The 22,205-nt window shown below is 45.8% G+C and overlaps 2 protein-coding genes across 7 annotated transcripts in view; both read right to left on the bottom strand.

Moving 5' to 3' along the window:
* zdhhc14 (zinc finger DHHC-type palmitoyltransferase 14) overlaps positions 1 to 763 on the bottom strand; it is a 41,018-nt gene extending 40,255 nt beyond the window's left edge. The window contains exon 1 of one of the 5 annotated variants that reach the window (XM_056425914.1): positions 222 to 763. The gene's annotated coding sequence lies outside the window, so the exon portion shown is untranslated. The remainder of the gene's footprint in view (positions 1 to 221) is intronic. The other 4 variants (XM_056425911.1, XM_056425912.1, XM_056425910.1 and 1 more) reach the window with 4 other exon arrangements.
* A 5,149-nt stretch (positions 764 to 5,912) lies between these two features.
* The window catches only part of arid1b (AT rich interactive domain 1B (SWI1-like)), a 160,463-nt gene continuing 144,170 nt past the window's right edge, over positions 5,913 to 22,205 (bottom strand). The window contains exons 11-21 of one of the 2 annotated variants that reach the window (XM_056427057.1): positions 19,308 to 19,520; positions 18,410 to 18,625; positions 16,990 to 17,215; positions 13,547 to 13,688; positions 12,286 to 12,455; positions 11,352 to 11,484; positions 11,065 to 11,184; positions 10,869 to 10,944; positions 9,751 to 10,486; positions 9,298 to 9,428; positions 5,913 to 9,079 (exon numbers count right to left, since the gene is read on the bottom strand). In XM_056427057.1, coding sequence (XP_056283032.1) covers positions 7,241 to 9,079; positions 9,298 to 9,428; positions 9,751 to 10,486; positions 10,869 to 10,944; positions 11,065 to 11,184; positions 11,352 to 11,484; positions 12,286 to 12,455; positions 13,547 to 13,688; positions 16,990 to 17,215; positions 18,410 to 18,625; positions 19,308 to 19,520 — 4,002 coding nt within the window. In that variant the 3' untranslated portion in view covers positions 5,913 to 7,240. The remainder of the gene's footprint in view (positions 9,080 to 9,297; positions 9,429 to 9,750; positions 10,487 to 10,868; positions 10,945 to 11,064; positions 11,185 to 11,351; positions 11,485 to 12,285; positions 12,456 to 13,546; positions 13,689 to 16,989; positions 17,216 to 18,409; positions 18,626 to 19,307; positions 19,521 to 22,205) is intronic. The other variant, XM_056427058.1, reaches the window with a different exon arrangement.

Here is a 22,205-nt window from a genome sequence, read left to right as displayed (position 1 = left end):
CGACTCAATCTAAAGTGTAGCTCAGGCTAACAAGCTAGCGGGTTGATGAGGTGACCCGGGTTTAAGTTGATGGCAGCAACGATGGGGAACTTTGCAATTTATGGTTGCCTCTCTTTTCGGTCGCTCGCTACACGTCTTTGACTGGGCTCTTTGACTTCCACTCTCCCGCTCGAGAGGAGCTGAAATGAAGGTGTTTTAACCGTCAGCCTCATCACACGTACCGACCCGGCGGTGTCGTTCCGCCGAAAGCGGCGGTTGACGCGCTGCCTCGGCGAAGGAAAGTAGCGCTGGCCGTCGCGCGGGGTGTTGTCACGTAGCGACTCGTCTCCTTATCCAGGACCCGACGACGAAGCGAAGAACACCATGTTTATTTGTTTGAAGTTACCCGATGAAAAACAAATTGTCAGCTCGTCGTCGATGAAGAAGTTGGTTTAAAAAAATTTAAAAGGGGAAAAAGAAGGGACATCCAGAGGACCGACCGCACGTCGGGGGGCTGCTCTTCAGACCAGCTCCAGCATCCTGACTCACGAGAGCCGAGCCCCGCCGCCTCGCGGCTCACGGCAACACACGGCGAATAATCAGCAGCAGTGTCCACCGGTCGGCCGCGGCTTCTGGGGAACAAGTTGCAGCATTGCCCAGGAAGCGTGGAGGCAGGCCGGCAACCCCTCGGATTGTGTCCCTCTACACTCGCGCGGTTCTGCTGCCACCCTCGCGAACAACAAACATCAACATGGGAGCAGAGCACAGCCTCCCTGCCTGCTCCTCCCCCTCCAAGCGAGGCTGCTGCACTGAGGAGGTGCAACGCGAAGACGCGCTGTTAGAGGGGGTTCCCAAACCGTGGTCCAGGGACCTCCAGGCGTCCGTCAGAAGGGCTCCGCTAGCAGGGGCGCGTCTCGGGGTGACGCAGGAGGGTTTAGTGAGGTCAAAGCAAGTTAAGGAACCTTTTTATTAATGCGTTTTATTTTTATGGAGCCAAGTTATTTGATGAAGCCAGCCGCTTTGTTCGCTGACAGTTCAAATGCAGGCTGACAGCTGGCTGCTAACACAGGAGTTAAAGCCCACCCGTGATATTCAATATTCTTCTTACTGTCGACAAATCACACGAAAAGACCGAAATCAAATATGGCAGATGAAGCATATCCCTGTGTGCCGCAGAGCCATACTGTTATCAAAGAAATATTAGAAACACGCAATAGAACCATGTGAAACATTCCCTTTTTATCAGTGTCGTTTATTTTCAGCCAATTCCAATACACTGTCCTGGTAGAGTTAAAAACTCACTCACACACCAATTCTACGACAGAAAATAATCCCCAACAGAGAGACAATTCACCCCGTTTCTTCAAATGATTCTCCATATTATTGTTGGACGTTTTATTCCTTTAATAGACAACACAAAATAGTTGACTAGAATTGAGGTGAGAGCAAGATGGGGAATGACAAACTGAGGACACAGCAGTCCTCAGGCCACGAGTCTGACCCCCGAGTTATGCCTGTTGGTGTAACGTTTGCTAAATATTAGTGTCCAGCTGTCCTTTGTCGATTATTGATTTTTTTATTTTTTTTAGAACAAACTGAAAACGTAGGACCCATTTTTATAATTCTTTTGAAAAGGATCGAATGGGAATGTGGCTGAGAACCACAGACAGCGTTTAGAGATGGACTTCAGTGGCCACCTGTGTTACTGCATCAACATCTCTTGCAGTCATAAACAGATTCCCCCCATGGACGACTAGTGTTGCTGTGTCTGTTTAAACACTGGACAGGACACTTCAAACTGCTGGTTCATATTCTTTGTGTTGTGTTTAGTGATTGTTCTTAGTGTGGAAATGCCCCATGTCCCAGTGGGCCCCCAGAAGTCTGAAAGATGGCTCGTGATTACACTTTAAAATTGAGACAGGACAGTGGAATAGTGTGTTGCTACCACTAGCTGACCCCCAGAAAGAACTGTGTATAGTTTATTGCAGTATTAGTTCATAATGGGACATGAGTCCAGTTGGAGATAGACAAGGTATTATGCCCCTTTGTTGACCGGTCCTCGCCTTAAAAAATGCTCTTTAGTAACGTTTCCTGGAACGCAGCAGGAACAGGAAGCACAATTATTGCACGAATCAACATGATTTAAGAAGTTAATTAAATAACAAAACAAACATCAAGTCATTCAATGCCCAGGGGTCTGAATAGTCACATTACATCTGTTTCTACTGAAAACATTCATGCAATGATGTCGCCACATGGCTCGTGTACCTTGTAAGTTAACTGATGATGCAACTTACAGTTCAGTCTCCATCCATTCTGATGATTGCGTCATCAGCCTACAGTTCTTCTCTCATCTGTCCTCCTCTTAACACCCACACATGCACAAGCACACACACACACACACACACCTCCTCATCTTAGTTCTGAAGCCACCGAGCGATTTGGCTCATTTACTCCCACAGACAAACAAGTATTCAATTCACTTTCACTGAAAAGAAGTCCGTCTGTCATGTAACGTGAGAGGAGGAAAGCATTTAAACATGTACAGTATTCCTCATGTTTGCCTTTGTTGTACACAAGTAGGATTTAGCATTCAAGCCTATTTATCTTATTGGTTTGGATATGAAACATTAGCACACACTCATTCAAACTGCATTACCTCATGTTCAGAGTGGGCTGACAGCACAGCGTTCCTACGGATGTGGTCACGTACAGTAAGTTGAAGCTTGTGTCATGTGTTTGAATGCTAATGATCTCAATGTGATGACATATGGCTGAAGCTGTGTTTGTGTTGGGAAATAAGTGGACATGATGGGGCCTTTCAGTACTAATCCAAGAACAACACGGGCCTGGATCACATCCTGCCGAGGTCTCATCGAGGCAATATCGGTTGGTTTAGAAAGCTGGACCGGATGAAAGCGCATGGTGACATCAAAGCCTCATCGAGAAGCCAATTCTGTCCACGGCTATTGGACTTGGGCTGATCTGGTAAACCTGTAAACACACAGGACATCGAACGTTTCCCCAGAAAGGTCAGAGCAGTCTCTTGTGTTCGCCCGATGCTCGTTCATCCACCTGCATTAGCAATGAGAGGCAGCAGGACGGGGTACCCAGGTCAGAGGGAGCCGATGACTTGCCTGGCTTCCTCTCAGCCACCACATCTATTCTGTCAGAGCTCGATGACTCAACTTCTCAGTGGAGTGTGGGAGGCTTTCTCCTGCGGTCGGCTGCCTACGTGAAACGCATCCTCCATCACCGACAAAGTACAGCGAACCCATTTTAATGTTCCATCCGATCTCTAAATGACTGGAATTAAAAAACGCTCTGAGGTTTGTGGGTTAAGTCTCTGATGGACACGTGCAGATGCATACATGTAACATTAACACAGCGTGAGATGCCAAGACATACCTGAGAGCATGTGGAAGGCTGCCTTTGCCGCAGAAAGGTGCTTTCGTTAAAAATCAATCAACCACCTCTCTCTCTCTCTCTTGTAATTAGTTTAAAGGCGTCGGTAAGATTTTAATAAGATGAAGATGAGCGATTATATCTCTCTGCAGCCAAGCAACCCGGCTCACCATCATTCTCTGAAACCCAACCTGTTCATTGCCTTTGTTGTCAATATGAGGAACGCTACTATTAAAGGAAGCTTAAATTAGGACTTGGTATCATGCCCACCTTTTCCCTGGCGAAGGAAAGTTGGGAGATATATTTAAAATTTCAACTGAAGAGGAAGTTTAACTTCTGGGGAAATGAGAGTCACTGGTGCTCTCAGACTGAGCAAATCATCCAATGTGGATGTACCAAGATAACACGAGGGGTGGGTGGCACTTGTGTCTTATTTTAACACTTCTTCTTTTCCTAGCATCCTAAGTCGGACCCTAGAGTGGTCATGTGTGTTTACGTCTGCTTTTAAAACAATTCCTATCTGATGACTTGCATCCTTTTCTCATAGAGAGCTAAATGAATATGAAACTACAAGTGTGATACCCATTCACCATAATGACATCATCTTTGATTTGATATTGGGAAATCTCTAATCAGGAATTGGTAAAGACAACATTAAAATGAACTAATATTGTCATAAAGTCGTGCCCGTTGAAGGCCAAACAGTACAACAAATAAAAATGGTTATGAGAGAAAAGTCGTTCAAGGAGGCTTAGATCCAGCAGAGCAGGTCATATACTCCCAATAGTTAACATGTATCTGTGTGTCCAGAAAGCAGCGCTCCTCTTTAGGCAGCAGAGGAAACGAACATGAGCTCATAATACATCTTACACTCGAAGAAAACGAGACTAAATGAAATGTAGAGAAGGCACGATAAAAAAAAGTTCATTTACCACAATAAAGTAATAACACAGACACAAATATATCATTTCAAAAGTACTCTGAGGAACACGCATGCTACTCATACGAACCAATAACTGTCTTTGAGTAGAGCCATGTGCAGAGCCTGTTCCTCGGCCGCCCGGAGTGGCCAGAGTTCAGCTCCTGTGACAAAGTGGCCGTACTCTGGGACACGGTTGGCTCGGGGGAGGGGATGACCCTCGGGAGGGAAACGTGTTGACATGTCACAGAAGGAAAAGCACAGGTGTAAATAACAGAATTAATGACAGCTGCATTCCATGTAGCTGTCTCTGTCTTCGGGTCCTGGTATTGTTCACGCTAATTAATGGCACGCCGTGCCGGTTTACTGGGGCACTTGAATAGAACAGAGCCATCAATAATATAATGAGTGACCCCTGTGCGTTCCCGACCATGATGAGTCAGAATGGCTTCAGTGAAAAGGGTCTGTGATGCATCCTGCAGACAAGACATGCAGTTTTAACCGGTGGGGCCTGGGAAGCATCCCTCTGTTTATCACCAGAGCCCTCTCTAAAAGTTCAGGTGATGACCGAAGACAAGAACACCGTGAGACTTGGAATGAGGTTGTGAGGAGGATGGGCGGAGAATGGCTGCAGAAAGGTCAGTGACCTCTGTCTTAACGAGGGCATTATGAAAACTGATGCTCTTAGAGGAGCTGTTTAGATTGAGTGTGGGGTCCCATGAGTACGATCGGTAGACCTTGAGCAGTATCAGGTCAATAATAAATGTTTTTAATCTATTTATTATTGCATTCCTTTTAAAAGCTGCCTATACAAGAAGATGAGATGCATTTAATGCCATTATTTTAGAATATATTAGTATGAAGGGATTAAAAGCAGACTATAGTAGCTGTAAACTTAGTTAGTCCTGGACACAATTAAACTGGGAATGTTAATTGACCTATTTATAATTAAAAAACCCACATAAAGTATTCTCTTTCATACGACTTGAGTCCATCCCTTGTGATCTACTCAGTGTCATAGTTTCAAATGACACATACATGTTCAGAGAGTTGCTGCATTTTCACTTTATTTTGGTCCACAATGCAAACGGCAAATGCAAATGTGAGGTTGGTTGGGAAAGAGCTTGTGTCTCATCTTCAGCCCGACGGTCTTTCCTCGTGGAACGATTGGTGGTTTGTGAGCCAGAACAGCCTCGTCCGTCAGTACATGGGTCACTGCTCAGGAAGCACTCACATCATCTCTTCTCCTGACTGGTCACCGGTAGGCAGAAATGCTGATACTCACTATTTAAAACATATTACACTCTATCACTATATTAACAGGTTTGAAACCACTTATTTTAGAAGTATCTTCAACTGATCTGTTGATGTCCTGGTTGTCATTTGAGATAAAATCCTAAACTGAGACTCATGGACAGGAACGTTCTGAAGAAACTACACCAGAGACCTGAAGTGAGACCTGAATAGCGGCCATATTTTATTTTAATATTAATCTTATCACGCGCTCGCTGGACTCTTGCTGCCTTTCATTGTATAATTTAATCGTACGGCCGCAGAAGTCAGTTGGACTGATTAAACTATGTTCAATGTCATCAATAAAAGGCAGTGCATGTCAGCAGTTGATGTTTGTTTTATTGGCCTAAGATTGTCTGGACATAATGCAACGTCTCCGGTGCGTAATGATGTTCATCATACATTTATTCGTGACATGTGCAGCACAGAGTATAAATGTGTATACTGAATAAAAGAGAGACATGGAGTCATACGAAAAAAGGCAAATTTTACAATGAGCTTTCATGACATTTTGAAGGTTCTTTTCACACGTTTCTTTTTAGAGCATCATCTAGATTAAAAAATATGCCCGTTGACATGAATGGAGGACAGTGACCAACAGAAATGTGTTCGGTTTCCTCCCACAACCTCGCCCAGGTCTCCTCTCACTCTGGCACTTTCACGTTTGATTACCAAAGCGATTGTTTTCTCAGCTATAATACAATGCATACAGGATTTTTTTAAACATTGAAACACCAGTTACATCTGCCATGTTCAAATAGTTGACCCCATTAACAAAATATGTATAATAACAATAACAAATTTTACCAACAATAAAAGCATTTGTTATAATAGTCGGAAATAGTCCCATCTCTTGCTATGCTTGATTGAGACTGAAAGAATCGTGTGCGTCCATTGTACAACGGTTTATATACACAGTGATGAAAAAATACAGACATAACACAAGTGCTTAGGACACACAAAGTTCATCTGTGAAAGTCATTGAGGATATGATAAATTAGACACTTATTTTAACAGACGCTCTTCTCTCGTGTTGATTGGCTGGTGCAATGCTGCCCTCTCCTGGCCTAAAGCACACACTGCAGGTATCTTTTAAGATTATTCTTGTTCTCTGAAAGGGACAACTTGCTCTAGAGTCCTATTGCACAATTTATCTTCCAGCGATGGAGACATATACATTTCAATTTGAAAAGTCAGTGTTTTTTCCCCCCCACAACTGTTGGCAAAAAAGTTCAAACTACTGTACAGAGTCACATTTTAAATAAATACTCTCCATTAACAAAATGTTGATGAGTATATTAGCGTTTTATAAAACTGAAAAACATCTCAAAAGGAACCACGTAATTCAGCACCAACGTCTGGTGGCAGCTTTGGCTGAAAAAGTAAACAAACAAAAACAAATGCCAAACAAAATCAGCAATCCAACACCAGCAGGTATTAAATATTTGTATTAAAATGAGCTTTCAAATGCCAAACCCACTTTTTTTTAACAGGGCCCAGAAGCTGTACATATATAGAGATATTTTGTGGATATGTCTTTAAAAAAACAAACATTTTCTGTCATTTTGATAAATAAAAATAGGAAACCACAGAAGCGTCTTGTTTGCCTTAGCCTCTGCTGTGTGAGTCCCGCCTCTCCTCTTGTCATAATTTCCCCAGGTGAAAGAGAACTTGGCAAATAATAGCCACCACCCCCGCGTTGAGCACAGAGGAAATGGAGATGTCTAATAATCGGCTTTCGTACAACACAAACTCTGACTTGTTCTCCTCCACTTGGGCCATCGCCAACAGGCCTTTAGCGGCTCTGCACATCATGTTTATGCTGGGTGGGTCCATGGGGGGGTGCCCCATGTGCAGCAAGCTGTGAGGGTTCTGCTGGTACTGCGCCATGCTCACACCATCGTCCAAGAAGCCGACCAAATGCCCCACGCTGCCCTTCTGCACGGCGATGGCCCGCGCTGCCGTGGGGTCTCCTTGTGCCAGGTGGGAGAGCACGGCCACGGCCATCTCTCTGTACACCTGGGCCTTCCTCTGGCCCACGTAGCGGACCAAGATGGTGAAAAGCTTCTCCTGTCGGCTGAAAGGCGGCGTAGCGAGCAGGAGGTCCACGTTGCCGCCCTGGATGCTCAGCTTGCAGAGCGCCTCCAGCGCCAGCCTCTGGGGAGTGAGCTGGGAGTGGGGTGCTGCTGATGGGAACGGGTCCTGGGCTTCAGCTGAAGGGCACACCATCCAGTGGAGAAGGCCATCCAAGACGGGGAGGCAGATAGTGTCTGGGTAGGTGGAGAGATCCAGCTGACCCGAGATGTTGGCCAGACTGACCATGGCGTTCTCCCGGAGCTGACTCAGACACTCCCACCGCCACTCCTCTGTGCTGCTCGACAGCCCCCGCTCCTTCTGCTCGTCCCTCTGGTAGCCGGGGGGCGACCGGTTCCTCTCCGGGTGCTGGTGGTGCAGCAGGAGCAGCCGGCCCAGAAGGAGAACCAGGGCAGGGTGGCGGGACATGTCCGAGTCGTTTCCGGGGATAAAGGACAGGCTGCGGACGATGTTGGAGATGCACAGGCAGCGCTTGGCCAGCTCGTCCTGCCAGGCGGAGGAGGTGGAGAGCGCCGCCTCGTCCAGGCAGCGAGGCTCGTCCTCCAGCAAGGTGATGTGGTCCTGCTCCCCGTCGGGATGCGCCCTGAAGGGGTAGGATGGCAAGGAGCGCGCAGGGTAGGCGTAAGAAAGGGCGCCGACCCGAGCACACAGGACATCGTCTATCGTGGCGGTGATATGTCTCAGCGGGTGTTTCCTCCCATCCTCCACCACCGCGTTCTCCTCGGCGTTTTCCTTTCCCGCCTTGCCCTCCTCCGCCCTGGGAGGCGGTGCGCCGCGGGGTTCAAATTGTGTTTGAATGTGTGCGGTGGAGTTGCCTCCGCCCGCCTGCCAGTGGAGCAACCCGCTCGTGAACTCAGTGACGTAACCCAAGTGCTCTGTCATGTCTTCCAACATGTCCTCTTTGTGGACAATCTGGATGGGGAGCTTATCGTATTTACTGGCTTGCTGGAGTTTGGGCTTTAGCTCTGCGACCGGCTGCTCAACACTCTCCTTTTTGTTCTCTGCTCCTTTTTCACTCTCTTCTTCTGTTCCGTCTTTCTCTCGGTCCTCGTCATTTGTGTCCTCCTTCTTTATACTCATCTCTTGAGACTTCTCCTTCTCACTGCTGGCCTCAGCTGACTGTGGCTCTGCAGCAGTGGCTGGCTGAGCCTCCTCCACGAGGCCTCCTGCTGGCTCCACCTGCATCTCCTCTGCCGGAGCGGACTCAGGTTCAGGATGGCCGCTAGAGTCCGTTTCCTGGTCGGGGATGACTTCTTCTTTCTGTTTACCGGCGGGGTCTAAAAGGCTTTTCTGGGCCACTGTCCCCACCTCAAACTCTTCCAGGATGCCAAAGATCTCAATCAGGTACCGGCGGAAGTACTCCACAATCAGCTCGAGGAATCCTGGCAACTGTTCAGACAAAGACACAATCAATGTCAGCAATTTAAGCAGAAACCCCCCCCCGACATAATGGTTTTCTGATTATTTTTACAGCTCTTTCCTACAATAAAAACGGTTCATCTGGGAGATCAGGTCCAAAGAGACGTATCGTCATGCTTGTACAGCCGGCTGAATGAATCTGTTCCCTCAGTCAGCAGCGAGGTGGAGGCGTGAAATTGTTTTTTTACCTGCGAGAGGGTGAAGGAGCCCACAGTGCTGTCATCGTACAGCAGGATATTGATGGTGTCTAGGGCCCAGGTGCTTTCTGCCAGCAGGCCGCACTTCAGAGACATCATCACGCGCCAGGCCTCAGGCGTTCCTGGTTGGAACAGGGGGATTTTTGGAACCCGGAAGAAAAAGAAAGTGGTGATCAGCCGGGGTCCATATGATGAAACGGGACACTGAACAGAGATCATTGTAATTCCTTTCATAAAATGGGCCTCATGTTGTGTTAGTTCTACCTGATAATGAGGCAGAGATACCATAGCTCTTTATAGCATTAGAGTACAATAAATTACGATTCACTTTCCAAGTTAAATACAAAAGTAGAATTAAACAATCAGCAATGCCTCTTCTCAGGAGCCTTACCAACCCATCCACCTCACAATATGAATTCATGAAATAATGTGACTTCATCTCACCAGTGTCCTTGGAGGTGAGCTTGCGCCTGGGCTTAAGAATCGGCATGGTGGCCTCCACTGATCCTGGTGGGTAGTTGAAGTCCCGCCTCAGGTTGGGAGGAAAGTGACCAAAGGATCCGCCTCCCTGTGAGCCCATCATGGTCATCCCAGGCTTCGGCATCTTCATGGGCGACATGAACAGGGCTTTGGGTGACATCCTGGAGTCCATGGAGCGCTGGAAGGCTCCTGGGCTGAGGGCTCTGGACAGGTGGTTGGCCATGGATGGAGAGTTGGAGTAAGGAGATGGCTGGCGTGAGGACAGGGGAGGCATCCCCCCCGATGAAGACATGTAGGGAGACTGACGGTGCCACTGCTCCGGCCCCGGACGTCCGTCCATGTCGTCTCTGCCCATTGAGCCGTAAGGAGGCACCTGTGATGGCGGCCCCTGTCGGTTGGGGTAGGGGTAGCCAAGCTCAGTCCTGGACGGCCACATGTTGGGGCCATCGGCGGCATGATTAGGAGTGGGCCCCCCACCCATCATACTGTGCTGGCTCTGACCTGAGGGGCCCATGCGGTCGCGGGGGTAGGGGTAGGGGAACTGTCCCTGGATGGGTCTGTGCTCGGGGCCCGAGTACCCGCCCCCGTAGTGGTTGTACATGTCCGGCTGCTGGTTGGCGTACTGCATGGCGTACATGTCGCCTTCGTGTCTCTTGGGTGGGGGGCCGTACATGCCGTCCATGGGCCGTTTGTAGCCCTGCTGATGCAAGAGTGTCGGTAGTTAGTTAAAACACAAAGCCAAGGATCATTTACTCCCGTCATTCCACTGTTTCTATAATAAACACAACAACAATATTTATAATATTTATAATAATAACAATGATAACCTTGTCTTTGCAATGTTAAAAATGCAAAAAAGCATTGCCCCTTTTAACTCTATTGGAAAGAATAACATGTATTTTTAAAATACATATATAACTCTGATAATGTATTTGTACATTATCTGTAGTTTAAATCAAAGTCTGAAGACATTTCCTGTTTCAAAGGTAAAAGATAAAGAAGGTTTCCCTGGGCTGTCATGTATTGTGTTCCTTTAATACACAAAGCCCCCGTCAACAGTGAGCTGTCTTTATCTCTCTCACCTGTTGCTGAGGGTACATCCCAGATGGATGCATCCCATATGGCATGTTGGGATACTGCTGACTGTAGCCGTCGTGTCTGAAACACAACGGAGGGGAGAGGAGGAAAAAGTTGCTCTAATTTAAGAACTGATGAGCAAAGTAACTTCATGAATCAATACATTGATGAACCGACTGTTCTCCACACTTGGGTGCTGACCTCTGCTGTGAAGGGTATCTACTGGGAGAGTACATGCTGCCCTCACTGTTCGAGGGTCCCATGTTGTTCTGACTCCCAGGGGGACCCATGTTGCCCTCCATCCCCATGACATGGTCCGGTCTGAGGAGTAAACAACAGCAAAGTCCTCTGACTAAACATCGCTGAGAAAATATCTGCTGTAAACATATTTTTTAAACAATCCCAATGAGGGCTCACGCTCGAGAAATGCCAAAGATATGAGATACTACAGGTTCCCCCCTCCCTCTTCTGCTGATGAGTGGGCCTACCTCCTGTCATAGCCCGGTCCATATGGATACTGCGGCCGCTGGCTCATGCTCAAGGCTGACGGCGGTCGACCATACATGTCCTGCATGCCACCACTGGGCATCTGGCCCGGTATGTACGGATCAGCTCCTGCCACTGTGGAGAAGGAAAAGAGGTACATTCATCAGACTTAAATTCATCATCTAATACAGGGACTGAATCCACATGGACAAAAGGAAATACAAGGAAAAAAAGATCTTAAGAGGCAACAAGCTAAAGTATAGTCTCACTATTAGTGTGTTTGTAACCACTAGGGGGCAGCATTCCTCCATGAATATTCACCACTTTACATTATTACATCTATTGTTCTGAGGCTGCAACTGTTGTTATGCAGCCGACTATCTCCATATTATTCATGCAGACTTCATTCTCTCCCGCCTTCAGAGGAGCCACCGTCCTTTCTGATCACTAAACCGCACGAGTTGGTCGAAGCAGGTGCTTCTCAGCAGGATGGGAGGGATGAAAGGTTGAATACGGGGAGGATGAAAAGGATGAACAAAGTTAGGATGAGACAAAAGCTAAGCTACAAGAACATCAGAAGAGCTGGTGTGTGTTCGATAAAGGGATGTGTGGCGCAACAAACTGGTCTCATCTCCTTTCATAATTCCAGTAGTAAAACACACACACGCACACACACACACACACACACTAGACAATGAATAAGCACAACGAGACAGACGAAAGAACAATAGCTTTGGGACACGAGTCATTTTGCCATGTACGTTTTTAGAAGAAGCTTTAAATTCAAATATACTCATTAAAAGTTGACAGTGTAAAATAGTTTGTTCAAATGGTCGGCGTGAAAAACTGTTTATTCACATTCGTCTCAAAATGTTCTGTGAAATTAGGGAAACAGGTCTGGGGCTCCTTGATTGGGAAAAAGGTGTCATCACTCACTCTTCCTCATCCCGGCGAAGGGGTCCTTGGAGTCGTACTGCATCCTCATCATCATGTCAGGCATGCTGAGGCCCTGCTGGTAAGGAGCTGAGGGGGGCTGGGAGGCCGCACGCTTCTGGAAGGCCGGGTCACTCACCTCCGAGAATGGGTCCTGTACGCTCACATTGCTCCTGGACAAGGTGAGGGGGGGGGGGAGAGAGAGGGGGCGAGAGAGGGGGAGGGGGCGGAGGGTTATGAGGTGGAAGCTGTGTGAGAAAGGGGGAGCCATGGATTGCACACACTGAAAACATCAATATGATGTTTGCTGTGAAGGAGTTAATGTGCTTTTACTTTGAAAGGGAAAACATTTTTTCATTTGTTTCAATATGTTTAATTTTAATATAAAATACTTCATATATTTCATTGTGGTGGTAGTTTGTTGTCAGTGGTGCATTTAAAATAACTCGATAACCTAGGTTAAAGTAAAGTAGTAACGGCAGCATTATGCACCTCTTGAAAGTAAAAGTTCTCCATGTGTGAAATTATATTAACGGATTATTATTAAAGATGCATTACTGTCGACCTGTATGCAGGACATTATGTTGTAGTTGGTTTAAGTAAAGCTTATTTAAAGGATTTAACGAAGTGTAATCTCTAACAATTCATATGTTATGAACTGGACTTTAGTTTGTAACAGTAAGTGTCAAATATATCTTGTGGAGTAAAAAGTATGAAGTCGCATAAAATAGAAAAAAAGTACATTCACCTCAAAAAATGAAGTTGAGTACTTAAATATATTTATTCCTTTCATTTTCACCACTGTTATGTTATATGTTATATCATTTTGCACACACAATATCACAAATAATTCCCAGGCTTTCCCAGGCTGCAGATAAAGCACATTTTACAAAATAAAAAAGTGAAAGCCTTTCATCATCATATGCAGAGCAGCAGCACACGTTATAAATGTAGTCTTCAATTAGAATAATGCTCATGAATATCTAAAGATAACGGTGCACACAGAGATTTGTGTCTTTTTCTTAAATCCTGCTTCACAATTTAGGTTTTAGAACATTTATCAGCAGACAATTCTAGTTCACACAGAAGGAACAGTTTGTGCCAACTGACAAAAATATCACAAAATTAATCATAGAAAAATAAATAACTACCACTACTGGAGTGGTCGAGGCAGCAGTAGCATGGATGTAAGCAGGAGTGTCAGTACAGCAGCAGCAGAGTACTGCGGTTGTATTGTTCGTCGTGCGGCGTGTCTGCGTGGTACCTGTTGGGGGGCAGGGGTGTGACCTGTCCCAAGGGCGTGGTGGCAGGTGTGGGGGGTTTCAGATCACCCGCTGCCTCTGCTGTCGAGCTGCCGCCAGAGGACAGGGGCGTCTGAGGGCCTTGGAGGGAGCCGCCTGAATGAGCTGGAAGACACGAGGATCCTTTTTATTATCATTATTCACAGGCTCCGCAGTGGAAACTGTAACACATTCACACCGCGGGGCTCCTTTGTCTTCAGATAGGATCTCGGAGCCGGTTTGAGTCGGAGCGGCCAGACTGAGCTTTTCTCTGCAGCGAGCTGCTGTGTTCTGTGTTCGAGAGATACCTTTGGACTTAAGGCCAGAGCGCTGGCAGCGTTACCCTTCATGAGCTCAAGTGAAGCAGTGGAGATGAGGACTGTTTGAGAGGGGCGAGTGAAAAGGAGAGAAAGGAAGCAGGGGGAGGGGACAAGGCGAAGGGAAGGATGTCTCAGAGGGAATTGCCCAGTTGGGCGGGCGCACCTCAGCTCGTCTTTTTTCTGAAGCAGCTTGAAGATGTTTTTTTTGTGGCTTTTGCCGAAGACTAAATGGCAGGTTCATGTGGAGGGCGAAGCTGCAGGGCACGCGTGTATTTAAAGAAGATATAGTGTACATCTTGGGTGGAGTCAAACATGAAATATGAGTGCGGAGCTTGAGAAAGCACATGCTTGTTACCTCCTTCCAGAATAAATACATCCCCTCACACAGAGACTCCAACTGAGGTTAACACGGGGCTAGTGGGCTCTCTTGATATGACGCCATGTTTCTGTGAATCTATCAGTTCAACCAGATAAAACCAAGGGATACAAATTCCAAGAAGCCGGTTTATTAGAAAATGTGGACCGTTCCAGCTAAAAGATGACAGAGAGAGAGAAGAAGAGAGACTATGAAAGTATCCTAATGAGCATTTAGCGTGAGAGACTTTCTCTGGAACAGCCTCAGTCGCCTTTCCCCGCACCGCACGTTTCCAGAGAAAAAAAAGAAAGACTTAAGCTTTAAAAATTCATGCTAATTCTGAATTATTCAATAATAACCCCCTGCCTCTACATCATAGGAGATGAAGAGAGAGAGAGAGCGGGAAGTTATGCAATGATGATGAGCAGAAGTAGAAGAGAGGGCAAGGAAGGGGCAGTGAGCATTAGGGATTCTTCACTTCCTGCGATACGCCTGCTTCAGACGAACACACACACACACACACACACACACACACACACATCCTGCCTGTGCAACAAAGGTGGGGTTAGCAAGGGTTAACAGGTTTACTATTCATCAAGAGCAGGCTGGCCGACAGACAGATACATAATACCGAGTCGTGGGGTTGTGAAGATGGAGCGAGCGTGAACTCAACTGCTCTACATTTAGAGGGAGAGCAGGCGAAGAGGCAACATAAAGTGCGTGTGCAAAATCCATGTGGCTGACGTTTGACGTGTGCTGACGAGAGGCTGTGTGCGTGTCAGAGGGTGACATAATCCACAGGGGTGGGGGTGGTGGTGTGTGTGTGTGTCTGGGGGGGGGGGGGTGGGAGGGGAGTCAGTTAGCTGAGCCAGTTTTGTGAATGAAAGGTGACGGCGAGGTCGAGTTTGTTTACATTCTACATTCCAGTCCTCATTAATCACTCCCCACATCCCCCCACCCACACACACACACACACACACACACACACACACACTCTCCAGCCCAGCAGCCCGCTGGACATGCTCCCTCCATGACATCACTGAGCTGTCAGTCTATATGAGCTGGCAGGGTGTCAGTGGGGCAGTTAGCGCTTTACGGATGAATACCAAGCTGGAACAAAATACCATCCATCTCCTTTTCGTGCCTCTGTTTTGATCTCGCTGCTTTTTATAACCCAATTAGCCCTCAACAGCTAAAGTTTTAGAGTTGATTTTAGTGTGTCAGTAATTCAACTCAAATAGACAAAGTTTGCCTTTGACGTTTCTTTTTCGTTCAATCGAAAGATTCATAACCAACCGGACTGCTCGTGTTTCTTGGCCCATGTGACCATTGTGTCTGTGTTGTCAGCAGTGAACTCGATGAGTTTAATGGAAAGAATGACAGCAAACAATATGACCCGTCAAAATTATGTTTTAAATTCACTTTGGCACTTGGAGAATACTGTTTTAATGTTCTTGTCTGCCGTCAGTATCGCAGTTCTACGTGTACAGGTTCAAATACCATGAGGGACGCTCTGTTTTACAGGAGCATGTGCTCGACAAATTATCCAGCAGATCTCACTTCAATCAAGTGTTGCAGCATAAGCACTTTACTCTTTAATGCGGCATATCCAGCAGGCCGGCCAAACATCCCAAGTATTGACCTTTCCATATTTCACAATGTAGGCGCTATCTGTGGTCACGTGTGCCGTGGTCCACCAGCCGATGTGGGCAGGAGGAGATTCTGTGAAATTGGCGTGGTTAGGTCCCGCTGAATAGATGAGAGGAGGCTGAATTGAGAATTATAAAGTGTTATGAGCAAGAGGGAATATGAATTGTATATATATAGATGTGTTATGTGTATTGTACGTATGTGTGTGTGTATGCAAATGAAGGCAGATGCTCTTATTCACCCATCAGGAAAAGCAATCTGCAGTGTCTCAGGCAGGTGAGGTGCTCTGATGTTCTATTTAAAAGCCGGGGCCACTTTTCTCATCTCCGCTGCAAATTAGAGACGTGACCTTAATGCTTTATATCGCTCCAACTCTTTCCCTCCTCTCTTCTGATTCTCGCGTCAATAATTGTGTCCAGAGATACACGGTGTGAACACGCAGTTTACACACACACAGAGTACCCGTTGTGTTGTGCCGCTATGCCAAAACATTGTGACTTAATTACAGCCAAATTACAGAAAACATGTCCGCTCTAAGCTACAGCGGTATTTGCAATGTAGGTTTAGTCATTTTTGTCAATTGTAATGTGGTTAAACTGACCCTTTAACTGTCCGTGGCTCTATGAAATGTATTTGCAGTGTTGGATGGACGTGGATAATTTATGTGTTTGGCTCAAATGAATCACGAAAGAATAATCTTCTGATAATGCAACAATGTACATTTCTTTTTATTTAATAGCTAAAAGCTATAAGCTGCAAAATTGAATTGGCCTGAATGAGTTGACCCTTGAAACTTTGTCCATCACCAAAACCTAAACTGGAGAACACATGCACCGAACCATACGTCGGCCAGTTCCCATCCTCTGAGAAACCAGCATGGTCGCGACCTTCACTGCGATGTTTCTGCCTCGGCTGCACAACCTCTATGGTGGTGATGTTGTGCGCCACATTGTCATGAATACAGATCTCTCCTCCTCTGAAGATTCCTGACACCTCCTGCAGTTTGACCAGCAGCACCTGTTGTTTGGCTGCCGACAGATGGGCAGAGTGGAGTCGTGAAGGAAAAAAAACCACAGCGAGCGGGTCTGTCATCAGGCCTTACCAGGTGAGGGCGGCTGGATCTTGACCTGCTTCCTGCCGTCCCCTCCGGCCACGCTGCTGCTGCCGCTGCTGCTGCTGTCTGCAGGCGCATCTTCTCCCCTCTCCATCTTACACTCGCAGGCAAACAGATACTGGATGTACTGCTTCTTGAGCGAGCTGGCGGAGGTGCTGGATGTACCCACGTTCAGGGTGGTGGACAGCTCGCGCCACTTCTTATTCTTGTTTACCTGAGTGGTTGAGAGACGAGACATTAATCCAATGAGGATCACTGATCACAATGAACTGTGCTCACGTCCTTTCTTTATTTCGTAATGGATCCCAGCAGCATCAGCCACACACTTGTCATCTTGCCTGAAGTATGGTCGACCACAGCCTGCTGAATTTAATCAATCCAATCAATTCCATGGCTGTGCACTTAATGTTTTTGTACTCACTATAACCACAGAGTTGGAGGTCAACCTTGAGTATTGGACATACATTTCACATTGCTCTTTCTAATCTAGAAGCAGAAAAGGCACCACAATATACGGCCACAATCACGTGGACACCCCTGACCACAGCTGGGGACGTTTAAAAAAATGTTTTTTCAAGTTCCAATTCAGGGAAAACCAAATACTACAACGTAAAGAAAATGCCAGACAAAAGTACACTTCCAGTTTTGCGGCAAACAGTTTGTGGAAAGGTAACCCTGACAACGTCTCAGGATTAAAGCAAGGTCCATAAAGAAGGTGTGGAGGAACTTGACTGGCCTGCGCAGTGCCCCGACCAACTGAACTGGACCACTGACCTGATTTCCCAACATAAGCGATCGAGCTCCCTCGCATCACTTCTGTGGGAGCAAACCTTCCGCAGGTTCCACAAGCTTTCGAAAAGCCTTTCTAGAAGAGTGATTGCTATGACAGCAGCATAGAAATGCCCGTGGCTTTGGAATAAAAAGTGTCCACGTTCTTTTGGTGATGCCGTTTCTTGTAAATCCTGCTGCCGTAAGTATCTAAAGCTTTGGATGATGTATGGAGTTTTCTCAGGAATACGGTGAGATGTATTTCCTTCTCTCAAATACATCTCTTATATGCCATGCCATTTCCCTGCACATTGCTGGATATACTTGTATACTTCTATATCTTTCATCCCTGTTTCTTATATTTTGTGTTTTGTTTTTTATTCTTGTGTGTTTGGTTTATTGGTGCTGCTACTGTCACGACAAATTTCCCCTTGGGGATTAATAAAGTATATATCTATCTATCTATCTATAAATAGATGACGCACAAGAGCAGAATGTTAGAAGCTTCCTGTGCATGTTCTGCTTAGCATAGAGTGGACCCGTCTGTTGTTTCAGGATCTGAACTCCTGTCTAATGACAGTGAATCTGACTTTCATCGAACATGTCCCCAGCAACATTTAATGTCTTCCTTAAACGTTACCATGGCGAGGCCTCCTATCTCCCGCACAGCTACGTAGAGCTTCCAGAGGTCCAGCGGCTTCTTGCCCACAGTGGGAAGCTGGGTAACAGGCGTGCCCCTTTCCTCCATGAAGGTCAGGTATCGCTCCACCCAGCCCCGCCTCTCAGGCTCCACACCCAGCTCAAGTAGGCGTGTGATTCGCTCCCCACTGAGGGAGGAGGAGTTTGGGTTGGCTTTCTGGTGAGAGAAGCAGCACAGTCACGTAAATGTAACAACGAGATCTTCTCTTCACTCCATTCATGTTATACACCTTTTTATCATATAAATAAAATGTAAACTATATGCTAGACCGTATATGTATGGAAGCAAAATAAAAAAAATGGGTGACATCATTTTACATTAAAAAAATTATAATCTGAGGAATTCCTGCTTACTGAGCGTGCTATACATTCTGATATATAGAGTTTATTTTCTTCTACAACTACCCACTCTCCACATGAGCATCATTAAAGTTTAATCCCATATTTACACATCCTGAAGTAGGCCCTTGGTCGAATGACCAAGCAAAAATAAACACTTCTTGAGAGCACTTTGTTCAGTGTGCAGCGCGTGTTTACTTCAAAAGTTCATTCACAGCACATTCATATCCCTCACATTAAAATTGGAGGACAAAGTTTAATCTCTCACAGTCGTGTCTGGTTTCAGTCCAGGTTTCAAAGGGCTCAGTTTTGATCATGTAATTACACAATAATCCTTAAATCAAACACAAATAAATCAAACTAACAGATGATGCTGACATTATTGTCCATAAAGGGAAATTGAGTCGCTTAGTTTGGTTTTTGTGTCTATATATTCATGTAATTCCTGTACTTATTGTACACATCATACATCCAATAGTGTTCCAGCTTCTGGTGCTTACAGGACTGGAGGGGGTCTTGAGGGGCCAGGGGGGGCTGCTGATGCTGTCGCTGTCGTCTCCATGGTACGAGGACAGGCTGGCTGGGCTGGGCGAGAGGGGGGAGGGCACGGGCAGGGCGCTGCCTGGCGTGGCCGGCTGGGACACGCACTGCTGGGAGCTGCTGCTGCTGCTGCTGTTGTTGTTGTTGTTGTTGCTGCTGTAGCCGTCTTGGAGCTGGGGAGGCGCGGAGAGACGAAAATGACTTTCAGTTTCCTTGTGAGAAGGCATCCATCACCCACAAGTGTACCCAGTACGGCACAATGGTGTGTTCTACTCTCCGCACAACAAGAGTGAGGTCATAGCTCAGGTCTGCACAGGTAGATAACACAACATGAGTCCATGTGTGTGTGTGTGTGCACAGACATACATGTGTTTGTGTTGATATGCCTGAGTTTGGAACCAGAGGTGGAAAGTACACAAAGTACAGAGTATAAGTACAATGTTACGGTACTTCCATTCCACTTGGGTATTTCTCATTTATACTTGTACCTCACGACCTTTTAACCCTTGCGTTGCCTTCGGGTCAATTTGACCCGATTAAATATTACACCCTCCTGTCGCCTTCGGGTCAATATGACCCGATTCAATGTTTAACCCTCCTGTTACCTTTATATTTACTAACATATTTTACCCTTGAGGTCAATATGACCCCATCTATTAAAATCTCCAGAAAATTATTAGAATTAATATTGTTTTCCAAGTTTAAGTGTGAGGTACTTTATGTTTGTTTGTTGACTCCCGAAACAACACCGACATTAAACATTGAATCGGGTCAAATTGACCCGAAGGCGACAGGAGGGTTAAATATTGAATCGGGTCAAAATGACCCGAAGGCAACACAAGGGTTAAAGGGAAATATGTAACTTTTTTACTCCATCTCATTTATTTGACAGACTCACCAATTACTTTCTTCGAATACCATTTGAATCTAAAATGTAGGACCAGGTCATACAAGCTGAACACTTCACAGACTCTAATAAAGCTCACATGACATACAGTTAAATAAAGGTCATTGCTGCTTACATTTTAAAGGATCAGTAATAATACACATGCAATAAACTGTATAAGGGGCAACTTTGCATAATGAACACTTAATTTTGACACTCAAGTACATGAAGGGCTTTTACTGAAACCGTAGTATTATTTTCTTTTACCACTGCTGTATGTGTCAAGTGGGTTTGGAATATATTGTTGTATGGTGTAGATATCAGTGGTAGAAAAAGTACTCTTAACTTTTTACTGAAGTAATACCACAATTTAGGATTACTACTAATCGACCGGGCCTTCTCAGCAGCTGCACCCCCCTCTGGAACGCTCTCCCCATCCACATCCGTCAGGCTCCCACCCTACCATTATTTAAGCAAGCCCTCAAAACACACCTGTTCCAACTCGCTTTCACCTGCTAACCCCCTGACCCCGATACGACCCAAACAGCTTCTCCAGTTTGCTTTCCTTTCTTATTGTTACCATACGTCCTGTTTGATTGTTTTGTCTGCTTTCTTTTTGTTTTGTTCTGTTTTTCTCTTGTCCCCTGTAAAGCGTCTTTGTGTACCTAGAAAAGCGCTCGAGAAGTATGAATTATTATTATTATTACTAGTAGTAATACAAGTAGTATCCTAAGTAAAAGCACAAAAGCATTAGCATCAAAATATACTTAAAGTAGCAGAAGAAAATGCACTAGTTATACGTAATGTACCAGAATGATGTATATTATGTTATAATCATTCAGGCTTTTGTATGTAAGCATCACTTCCATTATGGGTCTGGTACATTTTTGCCTGTGAAATGTAGTGAAGTTTAACATTGCATGAAATGGAATTACTCATGTAAAGTACAATCATCTTAAAATTATACTTTAGTGCTGTACTTGCATACATGTACTGAGTTACTTTTTGTCTCAAATAGCCCTCAAGCCAAAGTATGACAAGTGTGTGTGTGAGAAGGATTTAGCTTTTGTGTCTGCGTGCATAAATAAATGTGTTTACATGCTAGAGATAGAACGCATGGAGATCAGTATGATTAGTCTTTGTCTATAGATGTGTGTGCGCTTCACTTTGTGTAAATCCCTCCACGTTAGCTCACATTATTGTGTGAGCCTTGTGTACGTGTGCATACATTTGTGTGTGTGTGTGTGTGTGTGTGTAAAAGAGACTGCGAAAGAGAGAACAACAGCTTGACAAGTGCTTCTGGTCTGTGTACAGAATGCTCATGTCAGCAAAACCCTATCTTTCTCCCTCTCCCTATCTCTCTCTCTTTCTCCCTCTCCCTATCTCTCTCTCTTTCTCTCGCTCCTTCCCTCTCCTGGCAGACAGATCATCTCTTTTGGGAGCACTCGGGGTCTTTCTGGCTGCTCTGATGCCTTAAATAATTCAAAAGGCCCTACTACCGCAATCAGCAAAAGAAAAGACAGGGATTTGGAGGGAAAAGACGTGTAGTGGATGTGATGGAGCCGTGTGAGTGTGCACGCCTCTGTGTGTGTGTGTGTGTGTGTGTGTGTGAGAGAGCGTGGCTGTTAAGCAAAATCAAGGGGAGGGGGTAGAAAAGAGCAAAGAGCAGAGTTCTGTTGCTGTGCTGAGCCAAGCCGAGCTGCAATTGTAGGGCAAAATGAGAAGTCAGCATTGTGTATTGGGACGTGTGTGTGTGTGTGTGTGTGTGTTTGATTGTATGTTTGAGGCACTGAGGAAGTAGTGTGTGTGTGTGTATGTGTGTGTGTGTGTGTGGACTTGCTGGAGAGGCCAGTGTTTGGCTTCCTGACTTTTTGTAAAATAAAATAAATGAAGATATATGCATGTGTTGTGTGTGTTTGTGTGTGTGTGTAGATGCACTGTATTCCTGTATTGTGTTTGAATGTGTGTGCAC

This window comes from Pseudoliparis swirei, chromosome 11, assembly GCF_029220125.1.
Source record: "Pseudoliparis swirei isolate HS2019 ecotype Mariana Trench chromosome 11, NWPU_hadal_v1, whole genome shotgun sequence".
NCBI classification, from domain to species: domain Eukaryota; kingdom Metazoa; phylum Chordata; class Actinopteri; order Perciformes; family Liparidae; genus Pseudoliparis; species Pseudoliparis swirei.
This window is presented reverse-complemented; position numbering and strand designations above follow the sequence as displayed.